Genomic DNA, 24,176 nt, shown 5'->3' with positions numbered 1-24,176 from the left:
CGGGTCGCGGGGGGGCTGGAGCCTATCCAAGCGGTCATCGGGCGAGAGGCAGGGTACACCCTGGATAGGTCCCCAGTCCATCACAGGGCCACACAGAGACACAAAAGACAAACAACCACACACACACTCCTAGGGACAATTTAGATACACCAAATAACCTAACATGCATGTCTTTGGATGGTGGGAGGAAGCTGGAGTACCCAGAGAGAACTCACGCATACACGGGGAGAACATGCACACTCCACACAGAAAGGCCCCAGCCGGGAGTTGAACTTAGAACCCTCTCAATGTGAGATGACAGTGCTAACCACCACACCACCGTGCAGCCCCAAACCAAACTTCAGATTGTATTTTTTCCTCCCTTTTTTCAATTCAATAGGTTTTTATTATGACTTCCTTTGCTCTACTACTACTTTACATACCATTTACACAAGAAGAGAACATGGTTAAGGTTTGATTTGCTAACAAATACCACACCATGGTAGAGTTAGGTGATTTTTTTTTTAGGACTAACTGGAGGGAGAGGGAAGGGTAGAGAGGGAGGGATGAATGAAGTTATGGAATATGGAGAACTTCGGGTTAGAGAAGCAAAATTCAGGGTGATGGTACACTTTTGGAGCCGTCAGCTCCTTGATCCTACTTCCTGTAAACAAAATAAGGAGGAAAGAGAGGGGTTTTGGGAAGGGAAGGTCTTGAGAACTGAGACAAGCAAAGACAGAGAGGTCAGAAATGCGTACAGGTAGTAATGCGAGGCTCAGTCTTTGCTTTTGAATCTTAGTTTAGAACTTCAAAGTCGTGGTTTAGAAGTTGGAGAACACATTAAAGCGCATTTTATCGAGAAAAGCTTCCCAAACAATTTCTGTGTTACCATGACGACTTTTACATTATCATTTCAGAAGACCAAGCACAAAATGAGGCACCCTGCGCATGTAGAAATCATGCCAAGAATGCCTGTTACAACGACATTTATTTGGACTTAAGACTGTTTCAGGCCACAGAAAAAATGCTAATGTAACAGTATAATATTACAAGTTTATCAAGTAAGTAATCTATTAACTTCCTAATTCCTATTAACTTAATTCTCAAATAAATGGAAAATCCTCTTTTAATCTGAAAATAAAATATCTTAGGCATAGGAAATCCTCAGTCATGAAAAAGATTAATTGACGCAACATAACTGAAATACTGAGACTGGCTCAGTTTTTAACAAAACCACACACAAAAAAGAAATAAATAACTGCAGAACCATCTTATTTCATGCAACACTCTGCAGTACAGAAGACATTATGATCTTTGTAAGACTTTTTTTGTATGAACACACTAAATGCAAAAGAACTTGAGCCTCACACCAGCATGTAACGACGCTAGGAAGCTAATTCGTCAAGATTGATTATCACAATTAAGAAAGAGGGATGCTCAGTCAATAAAAAGAGACAGTGCCCTTCATTTCACTGTATCATTAGTGTCAACTAAATTATCTCACAGCCCAAGGAAAGAAACTGGTTCTAACTCTGGTACAGCAGCAGATATTGCTGCAGTCTTCTCAACAAAGATCCCCTCGTGTCTGGCTGCTGTCATAAGTCTACGGAGGGAACAAGACGGGGACGGGCACACAAGTCTGGTGGGCTCCAGGCTGAGAACCAGAGTGAAAGAGTTTGACTGTTAATCTAAACTGTCTGAGGCCTGTTTGTGAAGATGGCTAATATCCAGCAGCACAATGTGGTGCTCAAGACCAGAGAGTGGAGTAGTCTGACCAGATTCACTGGGGAGATGTTACTGAATGTTGAGCTGAGATTAGTGAATGGCATTCTGATGTAGCAGGAGTATTTTCAAGGGAAATAATCATGGTAAAAACCACGGCCACTTGGAAATAGGAGAACACTTGGACAGCTCGTCTTAACGTACCCAAATGAGTACATTTTTTCTCTCTGAGTCTCTACAATGGAGATGTGAGCAAAGTTTGGGAGAAGAAAATATTCTAATGAAAATAGCTTTACCTCTCTTTCAGCTTTTGAAGGACCGTGTCCAATTTCAAATACATGGGGGCCTAAATTTCAAGATTGCAGGTGTGAACCCTAAGTGAATATTACCCATCACCTACCTCTACGATGGCCTCCTCCTCCCTCTGTTGTTGTGAAGGAGTTGCTACTGTACCCTAAGGGAAACCTCACAGACACTTCTTCGGCTGTCACAAGCAATAATGTGGACTTCCTCGCAGCTGCAGTAACAGGTCTGGCTCATAAGAAGTTTCTTTTTTACAGCACAGCAGTCTCAGCTGCATTTTGTTGATCATTTCATAACCATTGTACGAGGTAGTTATGTGTTTGAGAAATAAAAATGGATAATTGGTGCTTTCACATTCGACACATAATGATTTAATCCCAGTCGAACGCTGTGTGCCACTGAAAACACACTCAGCTGTAGTAATGCCTCTTCCCCTTTGGCTCGGCCCAGGGCTATTTATCCCTCGATGTTTACTCTGCTGTGTGACACGAGGGCGGTGCGCGCTGGAGTTACAGCGCTGCTAGTTGCTGCTGTGATGGCCTCACTGCCTGCCTGCCATTTCTCTCACAGCAGAGCTCGAGTGTGGGACCTGCACAAGGCTGGCACAAGCGGGCTGACAGATTTGTAGGCGACGATGATGATTGAGACATGCAGGGAGAAGACAGGCAGAGGAGGTTTTAGCATCCCATATGGATCTGCTGCATCGAGGTTTGGCACTGGAGATGGGGTTGCGGTGGGTGGTGCAGTGCTGAGACTGATATTGTCACAGTTTGCCAGCAACATATAAGCACTTTAAGGCTACCATTGTAGATAATTTGGTTTAACATAATTCTATCACAAAAATAAACTTAACACCTACATCACATCACTGTGTTACAGTGAATGTCTACAGCTATCCAACAGATCCGCCTGCTATCTACCACCTCACTCTGCTCTACTTTCCTCTCTTGGAACATGGGCGAGAAGAAGAGCGTGTCCACTTACTGCAAAAGCTGAAACAACTCTGTGGGATTGGGAACCAGCATTTACATCTGCCATTGAAATTCACAAGACCATTTTAATACCTGGCAGCCAATTCACTGGAGGAATTTGAAAGTATCCTTTTCAGTACTTCCCGAAGAAAAGATCCTCTTTACCTAATTTCAGCAAACAGCAGACAAAAGTAGAAAGAGTCATGGGAGTCTTCCCTCGGGAGGTTATTTCCTCTCCGTGTGTTATGCTACTGCAACTTCATCCACTGTGGAGACCAGGGGTTGCATTGAAGCAGCAATTACTTGTCTTCAGAGACAGACAATAGCCCGCAGGCTCTGCTGTCTCAGCTCGATCTGTTATAATGTTGTTTTGTTGTTAATCTCCTCTTTCTTTTTTTCTGAAAGGGCTTCTTTAATTTGCCACTGATTCAGTTCAGACCATTTATCCACATGGCAGTGAAGCACTGGTACCGCAGTTTCCCAGAACCAAAGAAAAACAGCTTCAGATGTCTTGGTTTCTCTGGCCAACAGTCTAAAAACCCAAATGTGTTCAATTTGCAATGAACCACCACATGTGTTTCTATGTTAGTGGCTTAAACCAGATCTGTCTATGCTAATACATAATCTTAATAATAATCTTAATAATCTTGATCCACTGACTTTCGACTGAATATATGGAGAGAAAAAAAAGGCCCATCACATTTTTTCAAGTCCTGGTGACATATTCAAACGCCTTGTTTGGTCCAAAACCCGGAAATATAAAGTTTGCTCTCCAATGGGTCAAAGAAACTCAGCGGGTCCCCAGGGGCTTGATTATAATAATAATGGATGTTTGCTCATAAATGCTCTTAAACTGTTAACTAATCATAAAAATAGCTTGAAATGATATTTTTCTGCTGAGTGACTAATTATTTGACTAATCACTGCATCACTAGGAGTAATGGCTCAGTACAAACACTCTAATAAACATTTTGCAGTCGTATGGCTGAGCTTTTAGTATTATTTCGTAAGTATATAAATTTGGAGCTGTTACAATAGAGTAGTAGTTGTTGTAATAGAGTACTTTTGGATCTTTGTCTTGGTTGCATGAAGAGCATGAATACGTCTTCCATCACTGGACAACATAGCCCTCGCCTCTTCTCACATGTGAGGTGTTGTCGTCTTGTTTTATATTGTCTGCTGAATCAAACTCACTCTGTCATGCTGTGATAGAGCTAAAGTCAGCACAATTCCTTTTTTTCTACAGCAGGGCATCACTCAGAACCAAATAATACTTAAGTGAACAGACATTTCCATTTTTCTTCATATGATATGCGTCCCTGCTTTCTCACGGTCTCCTGAGATGCCCCTTACTCGGCGCTGTGAAGCTATCGTCTCTGAAGGTGATAGGTACTGAGAGCTGGACGGTGTCTGAGAAGAAAATGGGAGAGGAGGAGGCCTATCTCTGCTGGCCTGTGAAATATTCATCAAATGAGGCCGGGGTGGGTGGGGAAGTGGGGCAGGAGATAGAATCTACAGGGAGAGGAACATCATAGTTTAGGGGGCACAGGGGAACCATCGAAGACCAGGGAGAAAGGAAATGTGGTGGAAATTTTAGTAAGGCACAGAGTCAGTTATTTTCTTCTGAGGAGATAAGAGGCTTTTATAATAATATCTTGCAAGAGAGAACAACACAGTACAAAGTACAGAGTTGCTCTCAACCACTGAGACAAAGACACTCAGTTATACTGATACTTATATTGCCCATTGTCACTTCATCACTCATTGGGTATCTTTATGCTCATTGGTATACGGTATGTATCTTTCTTCTACCTTTCCTACCCCAACCATAGTTGAGGTTAGCCAGACAAAGTCGGAAAACTCAGCTTCATCCCTGTCCCCCTTAAAGTGCAGCTATCTGATTCTCTATCTATTCTAACAAGCCCACCGTTGTAAAACAGAAATTAAGAGAAAACAGGACAGGGTGGGACCCTGCAATGATTTGCAGGTTATGCACAGTATCACACACAGTAACACTCAATACAATGTATATAAGAATTAATTTTCCTTTACAGGAAACATAGGAGCGAGCAAGATATTTTTATTGTGTGGAGGCTGGTAGGTAAAATCCCATGTAAGAAAGGGGGGAAACTCCTCACAACAGTCGAGGAGGTTTTATGACATTTTATCTATAAAACTGGTAAGGCAGAAGATAGACTGATAGAGGATTCCTAGAAAAATTCAATTTTGAGATTGAACAACTTTCAGATAAACGTTCATTTTCTTCAAGCCACAGAGAAGTTTAGCTGTTGAATTAATAGATTCTCCTCTGTTGTCAATAACGTCCAAAACGATTCGGTGATCATAAGACTGTAGTGGTCTTTGCTGCTGTGGAGAGCATCTGTGAATATACAAAGCAATTCATAAGTCAAGACCTATTTGTTGACCATCTCTGTGCTGCAGGAAAAATATTCAATATTTAGGAGAGTGTTTGGTGGGTCAAGCCATTTATTTGATCAGTATGTTTCTTCCTTATGTAACTGGAGTGTTGGACTGATTTTACGTGGTTTACCTTTGGATCTTTGGCAGCTACTTTCTATACTTATTTCCTTCTTAAATTAATCTTTTTAAGGTGGAAGGTGTTATGCGCCTTTCGCATCCCTATTGGCCATGTGGTGGCAGCACAGGAGTGTTTAAATTGTGCTTTGGCTTTTTTGTACCGATGATCTTAATTCGCCCCACCTATGAAAGTGTGTCAGGTTTAGCTGAGGGACGTGTCAGAAACTGTGTTCAAGATATCCCAGCTCTCTCAACTAAAGCTTAAAACTCGAGATGGTCTGTATCGCAGTAATGGATATCAACTTTACTTGTCAACTCCTTCTCCTCAGGCTCTGTGCTTGCTCCTATAAAAATAACTCTGACACAGATGGGTGAAAATGACTTTGGATTTTAGGCTAAATAAAAGTGATATTGATCTTATTAATTAGATGTTCTTTGAAATGCCATTTGAATAACCAGTCTTTCAGACTGTGTTCTATTGCAGAGACATGCACACATGCAGAGAATTTACATGAATGTTATGTTAAAAATTATTGCTTTTTGGTAAAGATTATTTAATCCATACTTGATCAACTCAGTGGTGAAAAAAACATTTAAATGAGCAGGTTGGTAATATAGGATGACTGAAATGCCAACATTTCATCAACATTATAGCAATACAATAAACTCTTGAGTCACTTCACATGATGGTTGTAGCGGAACTGATTTACTGCAAGATACGGTTGACCGATGATAGTTAAATGTTTTAATCTGATTTAGTTCTTTAGAATGCCATCAAGTTCTGTTTTCAGCATAAGTTTTCATTGTGATCGAGTGAAGGAGATCCACCTTTATGATGCTAAATAAGAGATGCCCTGAGAACAACATGCTTTCTTAACCTCTTACTTAGAGATTAGCTATGAGATCAGTTGCTTGGCGAGTTATGCTCAGCTTTTGATGTCACAAAGGTGGTTCTCTCATAACCTGACAAGATCAGTGTGGTAATTTATGCTGAACTCATTAGAGCTTTGGATTAAATCGTCTGAAAAAAAGCTAAAGACTTTCCCTGATTCTCGTTCTAATGATATTCCAGACAGAAAATTTATTTGAATGTCATCAGGATATTGAAATTTGATGTATGACACTGTAAGACAATTCAAACGCATAACTGACTTTGAACAAACATCAGATTGTAATAGCCTGACTGACTGATAATCCACCCTAACCCTAACCCTAACCCATAGAACCATCATCTTAAAAGTCAGTCAGTGTGCCACATTTAGATGTTGTTTGAATCTAGTCTAAAATCCCCTTTCTTGACCCAAACTCAGAGTTGAAGTAGCAGCTCATGGTGTAGATTCTCAGCTGAAGGAATAATCTATATCAACCTCTTAAACCTCTTGACCTACCAAAGTGTCTTTGCAGTCGCAGTAAAAAACAGCATGTGGGCTGTGCGGCACGTTGCCGTGGGAACCATCCATTCAGTAGTTGTCTTGATTCACCAATAGATCCATTCTGTAGCCTGCTGCTCATACATGATGTACCACAGACTAGAGAATTATTTAGTTTAGGCCTAAACATCAAAGAATAATCAATCCAAAAAGAATATCACTTATAATATTTGGTCAATGATTTATGTGATTTCCACATTATTGTGGGAGAGAGTCAGAGCTAAATGTACTCCTTCAAACATCTGCTAATTAACATCTCACTGGTGCTACAACTAGATATGCTAAAACAATATTGCTATATTTAAATCTGAGGATCTCCAAAGTAAACGGCATTCATCTTTTAAGGAGCATGAATGTCTGAGTAAAACTTAATGCCTGAACATCCAGTCCTTCTTTAGATATTTCAGTATTTATCCAAATGCCCCAAGAGCCTTGTGACTTGTGTTTTGCTGAAAATACCTGGGTGTGATTTAAATGTGGCAGCCATGTTCCAACATAAGCAATAGTCAAAGACGTGAGGGTCAATAGTGAATTTGTTCAATCACTAATCATGTATTATTTAATGTAAAAAGGTATTATTTGTGTTAAGTTAATATATGGGCAAAATGAAATCATACAATCTGTAGTCAATGCCTGTGTAGTTGCACATCACCAGCAAACTGCCATGGGGTGCAAACTACTCGTTTATGAGTTTCTATGGCAAAAAAAATATGGTCAGGCAGGCTGCATGGTGGTTAGCACTGTCCCCTCACAGCAAGAGGGTTCCAGGTTCAACTCCCAGCTGGGGCCTTTCTATGTGGAGTTTGCATGTTCTCCCTGTGTATGTGTGGGTTCTCTCTAGGTACTCTGGCTTCCTCCCACTGTCCAAAAACATGCCTGTTAAATTAATTGGTGTCTCTAAAGAAATTATCCTTAGAAGTGTGTGTGATCGTTTGTCTCTGTGTGGCCCTGTGATGGACTGGCGACCTGTCCAGGGTGTACCCCGCCTCTCGCCCGATGATTGCTGGGATAGGCTCCAGCCCCCCTGCAACCCGACCGACAGATTAAGCGGGGATAGAAAATGGATGGATGGAATTGTTGGTCAGGACACACTGAAATAAAATGCCAATATTCCGTTTTAGAAACATGAACAGCACTTATATATCTTTTGTGCAGTGTTAGACCCGTCAGAGCTCAGGTCATAAATGGAATCCTGTCATACAAATTGATGTGTAATGAGGGTTACTTTGAAGCTTGTGATTTTCACTTCTTTTGACCTTTTTGAGATTACAGGTGCAAAGTTGCCACGTATCTTCACAACAGGTATCTCAGCAGTGCAGGACGGTCTTTGGTTTCTAATTAAGACTAAACGTGTGTGAATGAAGCATTTAGTTATCTGCTCACCTCAGAACGCTCTGTGCTCTTTCCGCCTACAGAGCCTTGCATGTTTCTCATCTTCTTTACGTTAACAACCAGTGACTCAGAATATTCCATATTCTGGGCATCATTATTAATCAAACACACACAGAAATGTTCTGCTTTGGCTTTCAGTCTTGTGCTTATATTTTATTTTCTCTTTTTTAGAATGGCTCTCTGTTCAATCCAAGACAGGTTATTAGGATGGTGAGTCACCTATTCATCCAGAGCCTAACAGGGGAGTGTGTGGTTTGGAAATAGATGGCTCTGATACATTTATCTTAGAAATACTAGAACATCTGTTCAGCTAATATCAGTGAGCAAACTCTAATGCTGCATTTGAAACCGCCTAATAAATACTGCTGACAAACAGAATGCAGAATTTCTATTACATGATATTTTTAATACGCTGAATGAAACTAAACATCATGTTAAGCCGGCTTTCTGTAGCATCTTTTACTCTCTGAAAAGAGAAGTTAGAAAAGATAATATATCAATTATATGTCTTGCAAATGTAACAAGGGCTCGATTTTGTTCACCTGGTATTTCTTCTCCTGGGAATTTTACTTTGGAAACACACGTTGGACTTTTTGTCCAACACTGACATGAGGATCTCACTGTCAAACTGTCAAGACTTTATTGGGGCTTTGCATTGTGGGGAACAGCCAGCAAAGTTTACTCGTCAGTTGCATATATGGAAATTCCTCCTGAATTAAACACCATCCTGATATTTCTAGTGTGCTATACTGTATGGTAAATTTAGGCAAAATCATGACATGCATTCACACTTCCCACTTGTCCATGCTGACTTTGCCTTTTTCTTTAAGTCGAAACACATTTGAGTTTTTGAACAATCACACAATACAGAGCTGCTCAGCTCCCTCACGATTATTGTTGGATCAGGAGGAAGAGGAAGGTGATTACTCCTCAGCAACATTATTTCAAAATGTAAACTGATTTTTTTCTTCCTCACAAATCAAAAACACTCCAAACTCTCCACTAATATTATTGCTCTGATCGTTACCAGCTAGCAAACAGTGAAGTGAGTAGTGAGATCCTTTTGCATGAGATATATTTTGCATGTAACAAGAGAGACAGTTAAAACAGGGTTACTGATGTTCCTGTAAATCTGTCTTCCTGGTGTGCAGCCAAATGCTTCACACATAATCCCATCAGCATCAGCTGTGCTCGGGGTTCAGGGCTAGCTAGCATAAATTAAAAAGGTAAAAATAGTAAATAATATGCTGAACAGCAACATTTTAGCACTGGGTACTGTATGTTAGCATGATGACGTTGAACCTTAGCATTAAGCAGCACTGGCTACAGCCCGACAGAGCCACAAGCATGGCTGAAAACTTTCTTGTCCCCAATAATACGAATCCTTTTGTTTCTTTTGTAAGTTTATTCATGTATGAAGGAAAGCAGTAAAGTGTGAAATTTTTCCAGGTCAACTGAAATCTTTGTCAGATCACAGTCCTGAGTTGCACAATAGCATGTAGCAACTATGTGCATGCTATGTGTATTTTTTTTCTTCTCTATTAATATTAACATTATAAGTATTATTATTTCTTCATTTTTGCACACTTTTTGTACTATGGATATTTCTTTGCCTAAATTTGCATTTAAACAGCATTTTCCCAGGGGTGTCTGTTTAAGCTTGCTGCCTAATAACAGTAAAAGTGTTTGCACTTTAGCGAGACAGCTTTCAAGTCTTTGAAAACATCCCCATAAAACAAGAGAGCACTAATGGATTGAACTTAGCCTGCTGAGACTTATTTTAGATGGTCACAGTCTGCAACACTGTTTTAATACCTTGCTAAATGGATGGCAAAGTGCATAGATTTGTCATTTAGAGATTCTCTTAAAATCGGGTGTGGTTATAGAAACAGACATGTATAATTATGTGCATAATGATTTATTACTGCTGAGCTTTGCTGAGTGCTTTCCATACGTCGTGGGATAACATGAAAAATTGTGTTTGAGTGACAGTTCTGATCACAGAGCTTTATTAGCCTGTTTAAACTGCAGTATGTGATCAATAAAATTATGTAGATTATGTCAATTTTGCTGTTTAAAACCCCTTAGAAATAGAGGGAGAATGTCTCACTTCGTCTTTTTCGTAAAACTTGTCATGTTCCATGTGATTTCTGCAGCTGAAAAGCTTTTTTCATATGTGTGCAATCATTTATTCATTTGCTGTAAGAGGCATCCTGCAGTGAACATGGCGTGCAGAGTTTTTGCGTTCTACATGTTTTATTCTCAGCACCTTTGTCACAACATCAACTGTTGAACAAAAAGCAGAGAACAAGTGTTAACTGACATCAGCTCACATCTGCGTATTGATCAAGCTGCCAGAGAACATCGTGCACCTCTTAAATACATGATTGAACTTTGATGTGATGATTGATTTATTCATGAAGTGCAGCCACTGGATGATCTGGCACATTTATCCATTCATTTGTGGAAAAAGGGCAGCGCTTTTCCTCTTTTACAAATGTCCAAAGGCCCATCAGGAATCTGTGATCAATAAGTGCAAATGAGTGTGTAGAGAATGAACTGCAGCAGGCTGGAAGGAGACAGGAAAAAGGAGGACTGTGTCTAATGGATGATTTTAAGTCATGATGGCGGCATGGCTCAAGGGACGGCGGTGTCAGTCTGCCATTTGAGCCATCACTTGGTTCCTGACTGAACTATTTCCACACTTGCATCCTTTACTGACAGGATTGCTGTGATGTTTTGTGCAGTCGCTGTATTCAGGTTGTATTTGCGCTTTGTTCTAGTTGGGCAATGTTGCTCCCATTGTTTGTGTGGCTGACAACCATGTAAAGTTTAGTGAGCAACGGGCCTCAGTGACGATGGTTCCTGTGGCGATTAGTGCCGTCTGGCCAGTGTTCATATGCAAATTTGGTTGAAATGCCGCCACAGCATAATTCCCTTGACTGTTGGGAGTCTATGGCATGGGAAATACAAATAACCTGGCATATCTTTCGTGTGGCTTTTTTTTCTCCCATGTGACTCGTCAGAATTTCTGAAGAAAAAAAGAGAAAAAGGTTATAACAATTACTAAAAACATTGTACATGTGATTACGGATTATAGAAAAACTCAGACGCCTGACAGAATATAGTATACACTTCACTTCACCCCATAAAATGAAATTCCATCTGTTTGGTATTAAAAAAAATAAAAAATAAAAAACATACTATTTTAAGCTTATAATGTAGGTCAACATAGCTATTGAGACTGCATTGCTTCCATAGTTTGATGTACATATTTGTGGTTTTAAGCAGGGCATCTCAGTAAAAACAGCATGGGTTTCCATATTATCATATGCACAATGAGGTCATTACTTTAGTGACTCTATCATCTTGTAAATGTGCCAGAAATTGTTTATGACCAAATAGTTCATGCCATTCTTTGTGTGCAAAACTTATATTGCAAACATTACACATGTACTTTGTGTTAGCATTGAAAGCTCTGTTAAAACGGGGGTTGTATGATGTTCCCTTAACCCCTTAATGTACAGTTTTACATGTTGTTTTGCCTCAAGTATCTGTAAGTCATAAAGTTATCTTACTGCTCACTGTTTGACCAGCCCTTCATTAAATCTTCATGATGATGGCACTTAAAGACATACTCATACATAAGCTTACATCTTTTTCTGCTTAGATTTACATTTTTGTTCCATTTTCGGCCCACTTTCTCCTCTGGTAGAGGCCATTTGTTTAGTATTTAATTCCATGACTTTTAATCCACATCTACAGGATCTTTTTTTTAATAGGTTTCACTAACATTCAGTTTAACACTTTGCAGTTTATCTTCAGACACTCACAGAGAGGCACTAGGATTTATTTAGTGGTTAATGACAGCCCAGCTGATGAGTAGCTGCTTGCTATAAGCTTAAAGATGGAGATTTTTCAGAAGGTGTGGATGATATTCATACTGTTGCACTCACTAATGCAGAGCGGAGCGAGTCTATGTGTGAACACATCATTTGCGTCTATCATTTGCCTTTTTTAGTGCTGAGTGGTTTTTTTTTTTACATCTCAGGATTGATGTCTGCATCTGCTGCAAATAGCAGCAGTCCCTTGCTGACTTTACTTGATAGATGGCCTAAATGTTTACACTGCCCTCAGCAATATCCAAACTCTTTCTCGACAATTACTTGGGTGTTTTTTTCTATTTCTAATCATAGATATGTCAGTCTGTGCCAAAAATGCTGAACAATAGCTTGCTCCAAGCATTAGCAGCTAAACTCCCTCTATCTCTCTGTCTTTTTCATTTTGCATCCCAACCCTCCATCACTCTCCACTATCTCTGCATGGACTATGTGACTCATACAACACTCCACAGTCGAACGCTAGATTCCTGCCAAGCCTAATGCAGTTAGTTAACTTTCTGTCTATCATATGGGTCTTTGCTGCTATGTCACAGAAGCTCATTTTAACATCTGTGCCTCGGCTTTCCTTAAAAATCAAGGCTACATTCTTCCTGGCCGGGATGCTTGGTCTCCATGGTAACGTCGAGTCCATTATAAGTGCCATAAAGAGTGTGCAAGGAAATGTTAAATCACCAGTGACCCAGGCTCCACCACCACACTGGGTTGATTGTGTAACTTACACCTCCACAGGAAAACCTCCTTTTTTCCCATTTGCTCCTCCACTCTCCTTCTCATTCTTCTTTTGGTCACACTTTTCCCTCTCTCTGTTTCTCTCTAACAATATCTGTCATGTGCACACATGTTCCAAAACACACTGCACACGCACATATGAGAATATCAGAAGAGTCCTACACTGACCCCCAGTGGAAAAGCATAGTAAAGTCCTCTAACAGTATGTGAAATCTAACCTCTCTTTTGTGTCACTCAGGTCTTCACTCGCTATGGGAAGTGTTACACCTTTAACGCTGGCGGTGATGGACGCCCTCCCCTCATCACCACCAAAGGAGGCATGGGTAACGGGCTCGAGCTCATGCTGGACATTCAGCAGGATGAATACCTGCCAGTCTGGGGAGAAACAGGTGAGGGCTGCACCTTTCTCTTGGGAGATGTGGTCAACATCTTACAAGATGGTCGCTTACATGAGCGTTATTACCTCACACTGTGAGACTAAGAGATAAAACTCTTCCAGTGTCTGGATTCATTCGTAAGATTCCTTCTCACAATCACCCCTCTTAACCTTTGTTTTCCTGCAGATGAGACTTCGTTTGAAGCCGGGATCAAAGTTCAGATTCACAGTCAGGACGAGCCGTCCTTCATTGACCAGCTCGGCTTCGGGGTCGCACCTGGGTTCCAGACATTTGTGTCCTGCCAGGAACAGCGGGTACAAACTGTTGTAAAACTATATAATGTAACTGGGGATGCAATTTTTTCACCTCACCTTTCAATTTGCGATATTATATGCACCAAAGATATTAAAGCAAGATTATTTTATCCCAAAAAACAGTCCGAAAAACAAAATCATCAAATATAAAAGCAACAACTTTGGAATCAGAGAACGAGAACAGGTGAATACAACTAATCAACGTTAACATGGAACTACTCTGGCAAATTACTTACAAAAAGCCTTTTTTTTTCTCCCAAAAGTCTAAAATCTCTAAATTTACTAAAGCGTGATAAAAAAAATGATTTAAAAAGAAATGAGCAGTTTGTTTACCAATTAGTTTCCTGTCAGCCAGTGTCTTGCTTCCAGCTCCATTTCGAGGATTTAATGTTTCTCTCTCCTGTAATTTTTGTAAACTGAATATTTTGGGGATTTCGGGCAGAAGACTGGACAAAAGACTTTAAAGGATTCAAAGAGAGATTTATTTTCAAGTAGTTAAATCAAAAAATCACAGGTCATAGCTGGACCAGTGAGTTGGTCTGTAAAGGATAGCGCTTTCCTTTTCTTCTCCAAAAAAACCTGATTAATCCTGAGTTTGTTTAAAATCTCTCTCTGGCTGTTTTTGTTTCTTGTCTCACATCTTTTTGGTTTCCAGATTTCATCAGTTAACTTTAGGAGGATGTTACTTCATTATGACTGAGAAGGACGATTGCCAAAACTATTACGATTTTAGTTGAAATGCATTATCACATCCTTCATTTGAAAAATGTTCCTTTTCTTCATGCAGATGTATAATACAGCGCGAGGTATTTGTTTTGCAATTTTGACTCGCTTGATTTATTCATCTGTAACCGGCGGCAGCGTGCTTTTGATTTATGTCGCACTCGTGCTCTTTATTTTCTTTCTCGCACTTCACTTGCAACTCTAATATTTTTTTGACTGTTCCATTGTCAGTTCTCCAAAGTATTATTTGTTACATACAGCATCAGAGTTGAAAAGCGTGATGTTGTTGCAGCTGATTTACCTGCCGCCACCGTGGGGCGACTGTAAGGTGACGCCTATGGACTCCGACTTCTTTGACAGCTACAGCATCACAGCCTGTCGCATCGACTGTGAAACGCGCTACCTGGTGGACAACTGCAACTGTCGCATGGTGCACATGCCCGGTAGGAAAGAGTTGCATCAGTCACACTGCTGCAGAGAACTAGTTACTTACTTAAAAGATTTTTAAGTGCAAAAGAAATAAACACTGATGCGAGTGTGTGTTGCTTTGACTGCAGGCGATGCACCTTACTGCAGCCCCGAGCTGTACAAAGAATGTGCTGACCCAGCTCTTGGTAAGAAAGAGGCTTCAGCCATGTCTGAATCTTTAAAGAACTCTCACACACACACACACACAGATGTGCTGCCATCAATTCAAAGGACATCACATTTACCCGCATTCATTTACTGAAGACACAGCCTAAACCTAACCCTAAAACCAAGTATACATACTATGATTTAACAATGTATGTAGGAGCCATACATTGATTTTTGAGTTGTTTTATTTTGTATTATTCTATTTTTTGTTTGCACATGCATGACGTCAGCAGGAGGCTGTCGCCGGTGTCTGTGGGTGGCACTTTGGGTGTGTTTTTCCTTTAAATGAGCAGGTGAGCTCAGCTGTGATGGGATGAGCTTGGATCATGGCGGCTGGGTGAGCTTGGGGAAAAACTTTTTGTTGACCGTAAACGTAACCGTAACCGTAAACGTAAGCATAATATTAACTGCACTGTCAGAGGCATCCTTGCACGGCTTGTGAAATGCATCAAAAGGAAGTAAGTGTCTGTCTTTTACGTACAAGCTTGTGAGATGGAGCAATAAACAACACCATTTGTGCAATAGTTCTGCGTGACGCGTCTTCAGTAGTAAAACCCCATGTCTTAGCCGGCCGCGGCGTTTGTATTGGTTTTTTAGTTTATACGCCGCAATATTTTGTCAACAAAAAATAGTTTTGTTTAAGCGCAGATTTAAGTGTAATGTCGGGATACGCTGGATGTTTGAGATCGCCTTCCCAGTTACAAACATAGACGTGAATGCGCGCTAGACTCCCATTCATTCACAATACTGCTGCTACTACACTCATTTTGTCATCATACTCGCCTCCGTTGAAAGTTACAGTAAACATTTTGGATTAGATTTGTTGTCAATGCATGAATGTATTCCCTGCTAGGCTAAGCGGCATATTCACATAAGGTGATGTGCTGGTTTATTTGTTTGGGACTTTTGCAGTTTTTCTTTCGTGTGTCAAGCGGGTGAAGCTTTGTGCTTGGGAGTACCGCCGTAGTTCTGGTTCAGACGATCAGTCTGGTTCGAGACTATCGGTATTCAGGTACATAAATACCCACTGCTAGTATGCACAGAAGACTAGGGTTGAGTTAGCTTAGCTCCACTGGAAAGTTAGAGGGAACGACAACGCATTGTACATTGTTCACGTGGAAACACAGGCGCTGTGTGGTCAGTAAAGCAGCTATTTTTGTGATGTTTTTTGGATTAATTTTGTGATTTATAAAAACAAAAACAAAAAAATGGAGTCAAGTGTTGGAAATGAAACGAGTGAGAAGAGACAAACAAAACTTACACCCAAAGCTTTTGAACTTAAATTGGAAAAGCTCCAAGAAGAGCGCCAAGCTAAAGTAAGAAAGATCAAAGGTGTAATAAAAGAAATTAATTGCCTAATGCAAAGTGCTGACAATGCTGAAAGGGTAAAATCATATCTTGGAAATATTTCAAGTTTGTTCATAGAAGCAACTCATCTTCATAGTGTTGTGATTCCTATGCTCCCGCCGGAAGAACAAGAAAACCAAAACACATGGTTTCACAGTGTTGGAGAACATAAGACTGCGTTTGTGGAGGAAGCAAATAAATGGCTGTTTGATATGCAAGATGTCCCAGATGCACTAGCAGAGGATGCTGTTGCACCATGTTTGGGGTCTGTTTCAAATAACAATGAAAATATGGATAACACGGTTGAAGATGACATTAGACCAAGTGACAGTGTATCTAATGTGTCCGGGAGATCAAAGAAATGCAGTACAGGGATGAGCAAATCTTTGTCCTCTACATCGTCAGCCAGGTGGAGGGCTGAGGCTGAAACAGCTGCTCTTATGGCTCGTCAGAAGCTGCTGAGGGAGAAGCATGCTATGGAGGAACAGCAGGAACAACTGAGGAGGAAAATGGAGGAGCAGCAGGAACAACAAAGGAGAAAAATGGAGGAGCAGCAGGAACTCTTGAGACGAAAGAAGGAGGAGCTGGATTTGGATATAGAGCTGGCAGCTTCCATGGCTAAGGTGAGCGTGTTAAAAGCTTCAGAAGGGTCTTGTGTGTCACGCAGGTCTGCTAGGTCGGATGGGATGAACTCCTATTTGAAGGAAAGCAAGAGAATGCAGTTAAATGTTGATGCTGCAGCGTTTGTGCCTGAGCTCACCACACAGCCATCGACCATGAGGGCTGAAGATCTTGTTTTGCCCTCAAGTTATGCTGCTGTGAGGCCCAAGACGCACAACAAAATGGAGCTGCCCACTCTGCCCACTGCTGTGACTGGTCTGCCCACTGCTGTGACTGGTCTGCGCACTGCTGTGACTGCTCTGCCCACTCTGCCCACTGCTGTGACTGCTCTGCCCACTCTGCCCACTGCTGTGACTGGTCTACCCACTGCTGTGACTGGTCTGCCCACTCTGCCCACTGCTGTGACTGCTCTGCCCACTCTGCCCACTGCTGTGACTGGTCTACCCACTGCTGTGACTGCTCTGCCCACTGCTGTGACTGGTCTGCCCACTGCTGTGACTGGTCTGCCCACTCTGCCCACTGCTGTGACTGCTCTGCCCACTCTGCCCACTGCTGTGACTGGTCTGCCCACTGCTGTGACTGCTCTGCCCACTCTGCCCACTGCTGTGACTGGTCTGCCCACTGCTGTGACTACTCTGCCCACTGCTAGGATTGGAGCTGGTCTGCATGCATCACCTGAAGGTGCATTACATCCATCACGTCCTCACCTTCAGCTGGACCCAGCTGCATCTGCAATGGAGAATAATTCGGAGCAGCGTTTTCTCACTGTTTTGGAGAGGCAAAATCAAATAACATCTTTATTGGTTGAACAACAGTCACTTTTCCTCTTACCTAAGCGAGATCTGCAGGTTTTTGATGGAGATCCACTGCAGTACCAAACTTTCATACGAGGATTTGAGCACAACATTGAAGGAAGAACACAGAGTCACAAGGACCGTCTGTATTACCTCGAGCAATATACTAGAGGTCAGCCCAAGGATTTGGTCAGAAGCTGCCAACATCTGCCATCTTCCCATGGATACACCAAGGCAAAGTCATTACTTCTGGAGCATTTTGGTGACCCATTCAAAGTGGCTGCCGCTTACATGGATAAAGTGCTTTTATGGCCAATCATTAAGGCTGAAGACATCAAGGCTTTACAGGCCTACAGTCTGCTGCTGCGTGAATGTTGTAACTCGATGGGAGCCACTGCAAGTGACTTGAACGTGCCTACAAATATGCAGACCATCGTGAAAAAGCTGCCTTATAAGCTGCGGGATCGGTGGAGGAGTGTGGCCTGTGATATTCAGGAGAAGTTCCATCATCGAGCCACATTTCCTAACATTGTGGATTTTGTGGAGAGGCAAGTCAAAATTGCAAGTGACCCGCTTTTCGGAAACATACAAGATACACCTGTAAGAAAAGACACAAGACTGGTAAAACCTCAGGCTAGCTTAAGAGCTAGAGGCAGTAGTTTTGCCACGACTGTAGCACCTGCCAAGAAGAAATTTGATCCTGGAAACAATAAGGAGAGCTCACATGGTAAAGTGTGCTCGTTTTGTGGAGCTGGACATGGTTTGGATATTTGCCTTCTCTTGGACAAAAGGACACAAAATGAGAAGATGTCTTTTTTGAAGGAAAATAAGATGTGTTTTGGGTGTCTGTGCATTGGGCACATGAGTAAAGATTGCAGAAAACGTTTGTTGTGTAGAGTATGCAATCTTAAGCACCCCACATTGTTGCATATCCACTCCAACGCAAAACAAAAGAGCTCAACTCAGGCTAATGATGGCTCGGAAGTGGCCAGAGAAGGTGTAGTGGTTTCTGTGCAGTCCAGTGGCTTGACTGGGGCCGGTAAACAGGACTGTGCTCTCTCTATTCTGCCTGTCCAGGTGAAGTCCAAAAGGGGACAGGAGACTGTCATCACATATGCATTCTTGGATCCGGGGAGTACTGCCTCATTTTGCACAGAACGATTAATGAACCGGCTGAATCTGACTGGTAAGAAGCTGGGAATACTCCTCAGAACTATGGGACAAGAAAAGGTGGTGGACAGCTACATGTTGACTGATCTGGAAGTGGCTGGGTTGGATTCTGACACCTTTTGTGGCTTACCCGAGATGTTCACACAAAGGAGCATGCCTGTAAATCGAGGGAACATACCACACTCAAAAGACCTCCAAAGATGGCCACACCTGAGACATATAAGAATCCCAGAGATTGACGCAGATGTAGACCTTCTGATCGGCACTAATGTACCTCAAGCTCTGGAACCGTGGGAGGTGATTCGTGCAGTGGATGGAGGCCCCTATGCTACTAAGACCATCCTGGGTTGGTCTGTGACTGGCCCGCTTCGAGGAGACTGCCAGATCAGTGAACAATGTTTTCAGCCAGATATCACAGTCAATAGAATTTCTGTGGCGAGGCTTGATGAGCTTTGGGAGAAGCAGCTGAAAGTGGATTTCCCCGAGAGCCTGCAGAATGAGCAGTCTGGTCTGTCAAGGGAAGATCAGCGCTTCATGGAGTTCGTCTTGGAGTCTGCCAAGCTCACTGACGGTCATTACAGCATTGGTTTGCCATTAAGACAAAGATGCCTCAAATTGCCAAACAATAAGACAGTTGCAGTACAGCGTGCATTGGGCCTTAAAAGACGTTTAAATAAAGATCCATCCTTTTTCTCTGACTACACCACATTTATGTCGGGAATGCTGGCTAATGGCTTTGCGGAGAGAGTTCCAACTGAGCAGTTGGACCGTTGTGACGGAAGGTTGTGGTACATACCGCACCATGGGGTGTATCACCCGGCAAAGAAAAAACTGCGGGTGGTTTTTGACTGCGGTGCCACATTTCAAGGGACATCTTTGAACTCTCAACTTCTGCAAGGACCAGACCTCACAAGTTTGCTGGTGGGAGTCCTTGCGAGATTCCGCAAAGAACCTGTGGCGCTCATGGCAGATGTTGAGGCCATGTTTCATCAGGTCAGGGTGCCAGCTGAAGACGCTGACTTATTGAGGTTTTTGTGGTGGCCTGAAGGAGATTGCAGTCAGGAGCTGGTGGAGTACAGAATGGTGGCACATCTGTTCGGTGCTACTTCCTCCCCTAGTTGTGCCTGTTTTGCCCTGAGGAAGTGTGCTGAGGACAATAAAAAGTGTTTCAGTTCTGTGGCTATTAACACCGTACTGCACCATTTTTATGTTGACGATTGTTTGGTGTCTGTTGGCTCTGAAGGGGAAGCTGTGTCTTTATGTGGAGAGTTGACTGCCTTGTGCGCTGAAGGTGGATTTAAGCTCACTAAATGGATCAGTAACCGACGCACAGTTCTTGCTGCTATCCCTCAGGAGGAGCGAGCTACCGAGCCACGGCTCTTATGGCTCGTCAGAGCAGAAGTGAAAGCTACCGACCCACCGGACCCACCGCCGAGGCAGACAAGTCGGCGGCAGAGAAACGGTGGCAGCTGATCCAGGAGTCCAAGTTTCTGGGATGGGACGACCCTTTGCCTTGCTCTATTACCAAAGAATGGATGTCCTGGCTGGAAGATCTTCGTCACCTTGAGAATTGGGAAGTCAGAAGGTGCTTGAAACCTGAGAACTTTGGTGACCTTGCCTCTGCTCAGCTCCATCACTTTGCTGATGCAAGTGAGGAGGGATTTGGAACAGTGACTTACCTACTACTCCATGACAGAGGGCATACTCACAGTGCATTTGTGATGGGGAAGGCACGTGTTGCTCCTTTAAAACCTGTCACCATTCCCCGTATGGAACTCACTGCGGCAGTAGTGGCTAGCAGGATGGACAAGCTGTGGAGAAAAGAACTGCAAATGGACCTTCAGGAGTCTGTTTTTTGGACAGACAGTACTTCTGTTTTGAAATATATAAAAAATGAAACATCCCGATTCAAAATCTTCGTGGCAAACAGAGTGTCAGAAATACTGAAACTGTCCAAAGTAACACAATGGAGGTATGTGAACACGTCCAATAACCCTGCAGATCTGGCCTCCAGAGGTGTTAAAGTTCAGGCTTTTATGAAGACTGGTGCGTGGGTTTGTGGTCCTGATTTTCTCTGTGAACCTGAGAGCACGTGGCCTAAAAACCCAGAGACCTTAGAAGACCCTCTTGTTGGAGACCCGGAGGTCAAGGCTGTGGTTGTAAGCGCTGCTCAAGTGGAGCAGGTCAGTCCAGTTGAGAAGCTCATTGGCTACTTTTCTTCGTGGATTCTCCTCAAAAGGGCTGTTTGTTGGCTTCTCAAGTTCAAGACCTTGCTGTTGTCTTTGGTGCAACATCGACGGATGCTGAGAGAAACCCTTACTCAGTCGGGTATAAGTGCTGAGCAGTTGGAGAAGGAAGTCCAGGTCCGGGTGAGAAACATCAAAGCCCAAGTGCCAAAGTCTGTTCTGTCCATTGAAGATATGGTTGTGGCAGAATCAGTTGTTATCCGTTTTTGTCAAAGAACAAGGTTTCCGGAGGAACTGGTCAACTTGGAAAAAGGAGAGAGTGTAAGGAGAACGAGTCATCTTTTCAAGCTTAGCCCGATCTTGGATGATGGTCTTATTAGGGTCGGAGGGCGGCTTAGTAGAGCAGCTATGCCAGTAGAGGCGAAGCATCCAGTAATACTCGCTAAAGACCTGCACATCTCCAATCTGATTCTCCGACATGTACATGAAGTGACAGGCCATGGTGGACGAAACCACATGCTGTCTCGCCTGCGTCAGAAATATTGGATTCCTGGTGCGTGTGTTGCCATACGAAAGGTTCTGTCCAAGTGTGTTATCTGCCGTCGATTGTCTGCTGCCCCGGGATATCAAAAAATGGCCGACCTTCCTCACAACAGAATAACTCCTGATGAGCCTCCTTTCAGTCGAGTTGGTTTGGACTGCTTTGGACCATTTGAGGTTAAGCGAGGAAGATCTGTAGTCAAGAGGTATGGGCTCATTTTTACCTGCCTGGCGATACGAGCCATACACCTTGAAGTGTTGGCATCTTTGGACACAGACTCATTTATCAATGGTCTCAGAAGGTTTATTGCACGTCGTGGTCAAGTCCTGGAAATCCGTTCAGATAATGGTACTAACTTTGTGGGCGCTGAACGAGAATTAAGGGTGGCCATTGAGAAGCTGAACCACAGCCTCATAAACGACATGCTGCTGCATAAGAATGTGAAATGGGTTTTCAACACCCCAGCAGCGTCGCACCATGGAGGTGCTTGGGAGAGGTTAATCCGTTCCGCCCGTAAAGTGCTCCGCTCCATTTTGAAAACGCAGAACCTGGACGAAGAAGGTTTGGTAACCGTGTTTTGTGAGGCTGAAGCTATTGTTAACAGCCGTCCAATAACTAAAGCATCGACGGATCCTCAAGACCTGGAGGCGTTGACTCCTAACCATCTACTTCTACTCAAAACACAGCCGTTGGTGCCACCTGGAGTGTTTGAGAAGGAGGATACGTATGCTCGTCGTCGCTGGAAACAAGTGCAGTACATGGTGGATCTGTTCTGGAAGCGCTGGGTGAAGGAGTACCTTCCTGGGCTTCAGGAGCGCCAGAAATGGAATACCGCAAAGAGAAACTTCGTTTCTGGAGACATCGTGGTGCTGGTGGACGATATGGCACCTCGCAGTGCTTGGATTACAGGAAGAATTGTGAATGCTGTTCCGGATAAAAATGGACTGGTTCGAAGTGTACAGATTAAAACTAAAACAAGCTGTTTGGACAGGCCGATAACCAAAGTCTGCCTTCTGCAGGAAGCAGAAGAGCAGTGAAGACCTTTTTGGATTATTTGGACATTCAGTCATAAACCTCTTTTTTGAACTTTTGGCTTTTCTTTTTACTTTGACTTGTATGTTCACTCTGCATTTTGGTGTCTCCTACAAGGTTATGGTGGTGGTGGTGAATTATTACCTTGCAATAATTTGGGGCCGGAATGTAGGAGCCATACATTGATTTTTGAGTTGTTTTATTTTGTATTATTCTATTTTTTGTTTGCACATGCATGACGTCAGCAGGAGGCTGTCGCCGGTGTCTGTGGGTGGCACTTTGGGTGTGTTTTTCCTTTAAATGAGCAGGTGAGCTCAGCTGTGATGGGATGAGCTTGGATCATGGCGGCTGGGTGAGCTTGGGGAAAAACTTTTTGTTGACCGTAAACGTAACCGTAACCGTAAGCATAATATTAACTGCACTGTCAGAGGCATCCTTGCACGGCTTGTGAAATGCATCAAAAGGAAGTAAGTGTCTGTCTTTTACGTACAAGCTTGTGAGATGGAGCAATAAACAACACCATTTGTGCAATAGTTCTGCGTGACGCGTCTTCAGTAGTAAAACCCCATGTCTTAGCCGGCCGCGGCGTTTGTATTGGTTTTTTAGTTTATACGCCGCAATAATGTATTTATATAGATCTTGACATTTTACTCAGTAAAGAGTCAGGTTGCCACATTTTGTGTCCCTACAGCATGAATAATACAAGTAGACCCACACGCACTTATCCCATGGCGTCTTTAAGCCACAGCCGCACTGATCCAAAGGTCAAGCTGTGCTGTGGTTCTCTTCCCTCCAGATTTCTTGGTGGAGCGAGACAATGATTTCTGTGTGTGTGAGACGCCGTGCAACATGACCAGATTCAGCAAAGAGCTGTCCTTTGTCAAGATCCCCAGCAAGGCCTCTGCCAAGTATCTTGCAAAGAAATACAACAAATCTGAGCAGTACATTAAGTAAGTATCAGGGATTCCTGTGTCATGTATTCATTTTTGTGGGCTCCAACCACTCATCACTTCCCTATTACTTGATTTTGTTAAACCAGCAATTCTGAATTTCACGATGGCCATCTAATAATCACATGAGAGCAAACCACGCGTGTGATTTTCCGTCGCTGCGCTCAATGCAGTGGTGGCTCCGCCTCCTTTCTGAAACTGCGACTTCCTGTCAAACGCTGACCCTGATAACCCCTGATGATATTGTCAAAGTCGTATTTCAGACTTTGGATCGATCGCTCTAAAGCAACAGAAGGTGTCCCCATGGAGATGTGTAAACGCCCCCTCCCCCCCCCCCCCCTCCCCTCCTTACAGGAGTGAATGAGCTGTGCTGCAGCGGCGCGCGTCAATGATGTCATCCCAGTAGACGCGTGTGTAGAAAGCCCCCATTAGCCCCCCGATAGCCCCGGATAACAGCAACACGGCAGCTATGAGCTAACAGTGCAATAGTACGCGTTCATTCATTCATTCGTCTTAACG

The 24,176-nt window shown here is 42.8% G+C and overlaps 1 protein-coding gene across 1 annotated transcript in view; it reads left to right on the top strand.

Annotated features, from left to right (window-relative positions):
• The window catches only part of LOC142389817 (acid-sensing ion channel 1-like), a 59,174-nt gene that overhangs the window by 30,363 nt on the left and 4,635 nt on the right, over positions 1-24,176 (top strand). The window contains exons 3-7 of the mRNA XM_075474942.1: positions 13,205-13,355; positions 13,530-13,657; positions 14,673-14,823; positions 14,938-14,994; positions 23,504-23,657. Coding sequence (XP_075331057.1) covers positions 13,205-13,355; positions 13,530-13,657; positions 14,673-14,823; positions 14,938-14,994; positions 23,504-23,657 — 641 coding nt within the window. The remainder of the gene's footprint in view (positions 1-13,204; positions 13,356-13,529; positions 13,658-14,672; positions 14,824-14,937; positions 14,995-23,503; positions 23,658-24,176) is intronic.

This window comes from Odontesthes bonariensis, chromosome 10 (genome assembly GCF_027942865.1).
Source record: "Odontesthes bonariensis isolate fOdoBon6 chromosome 10, fOdoBon6.hap1, whole genome shotgun sequence".
NCBI classification, from domain to species: Eukaryota; Metazoa; Chordata; class Actinopteri; order Atheriniformes; family Atherinopsidae; genus Odontesthes; species Odontesthes bonariensis.
This window is presented reverse-complemented; position numbering and strand designations above follow the sequence as displayed.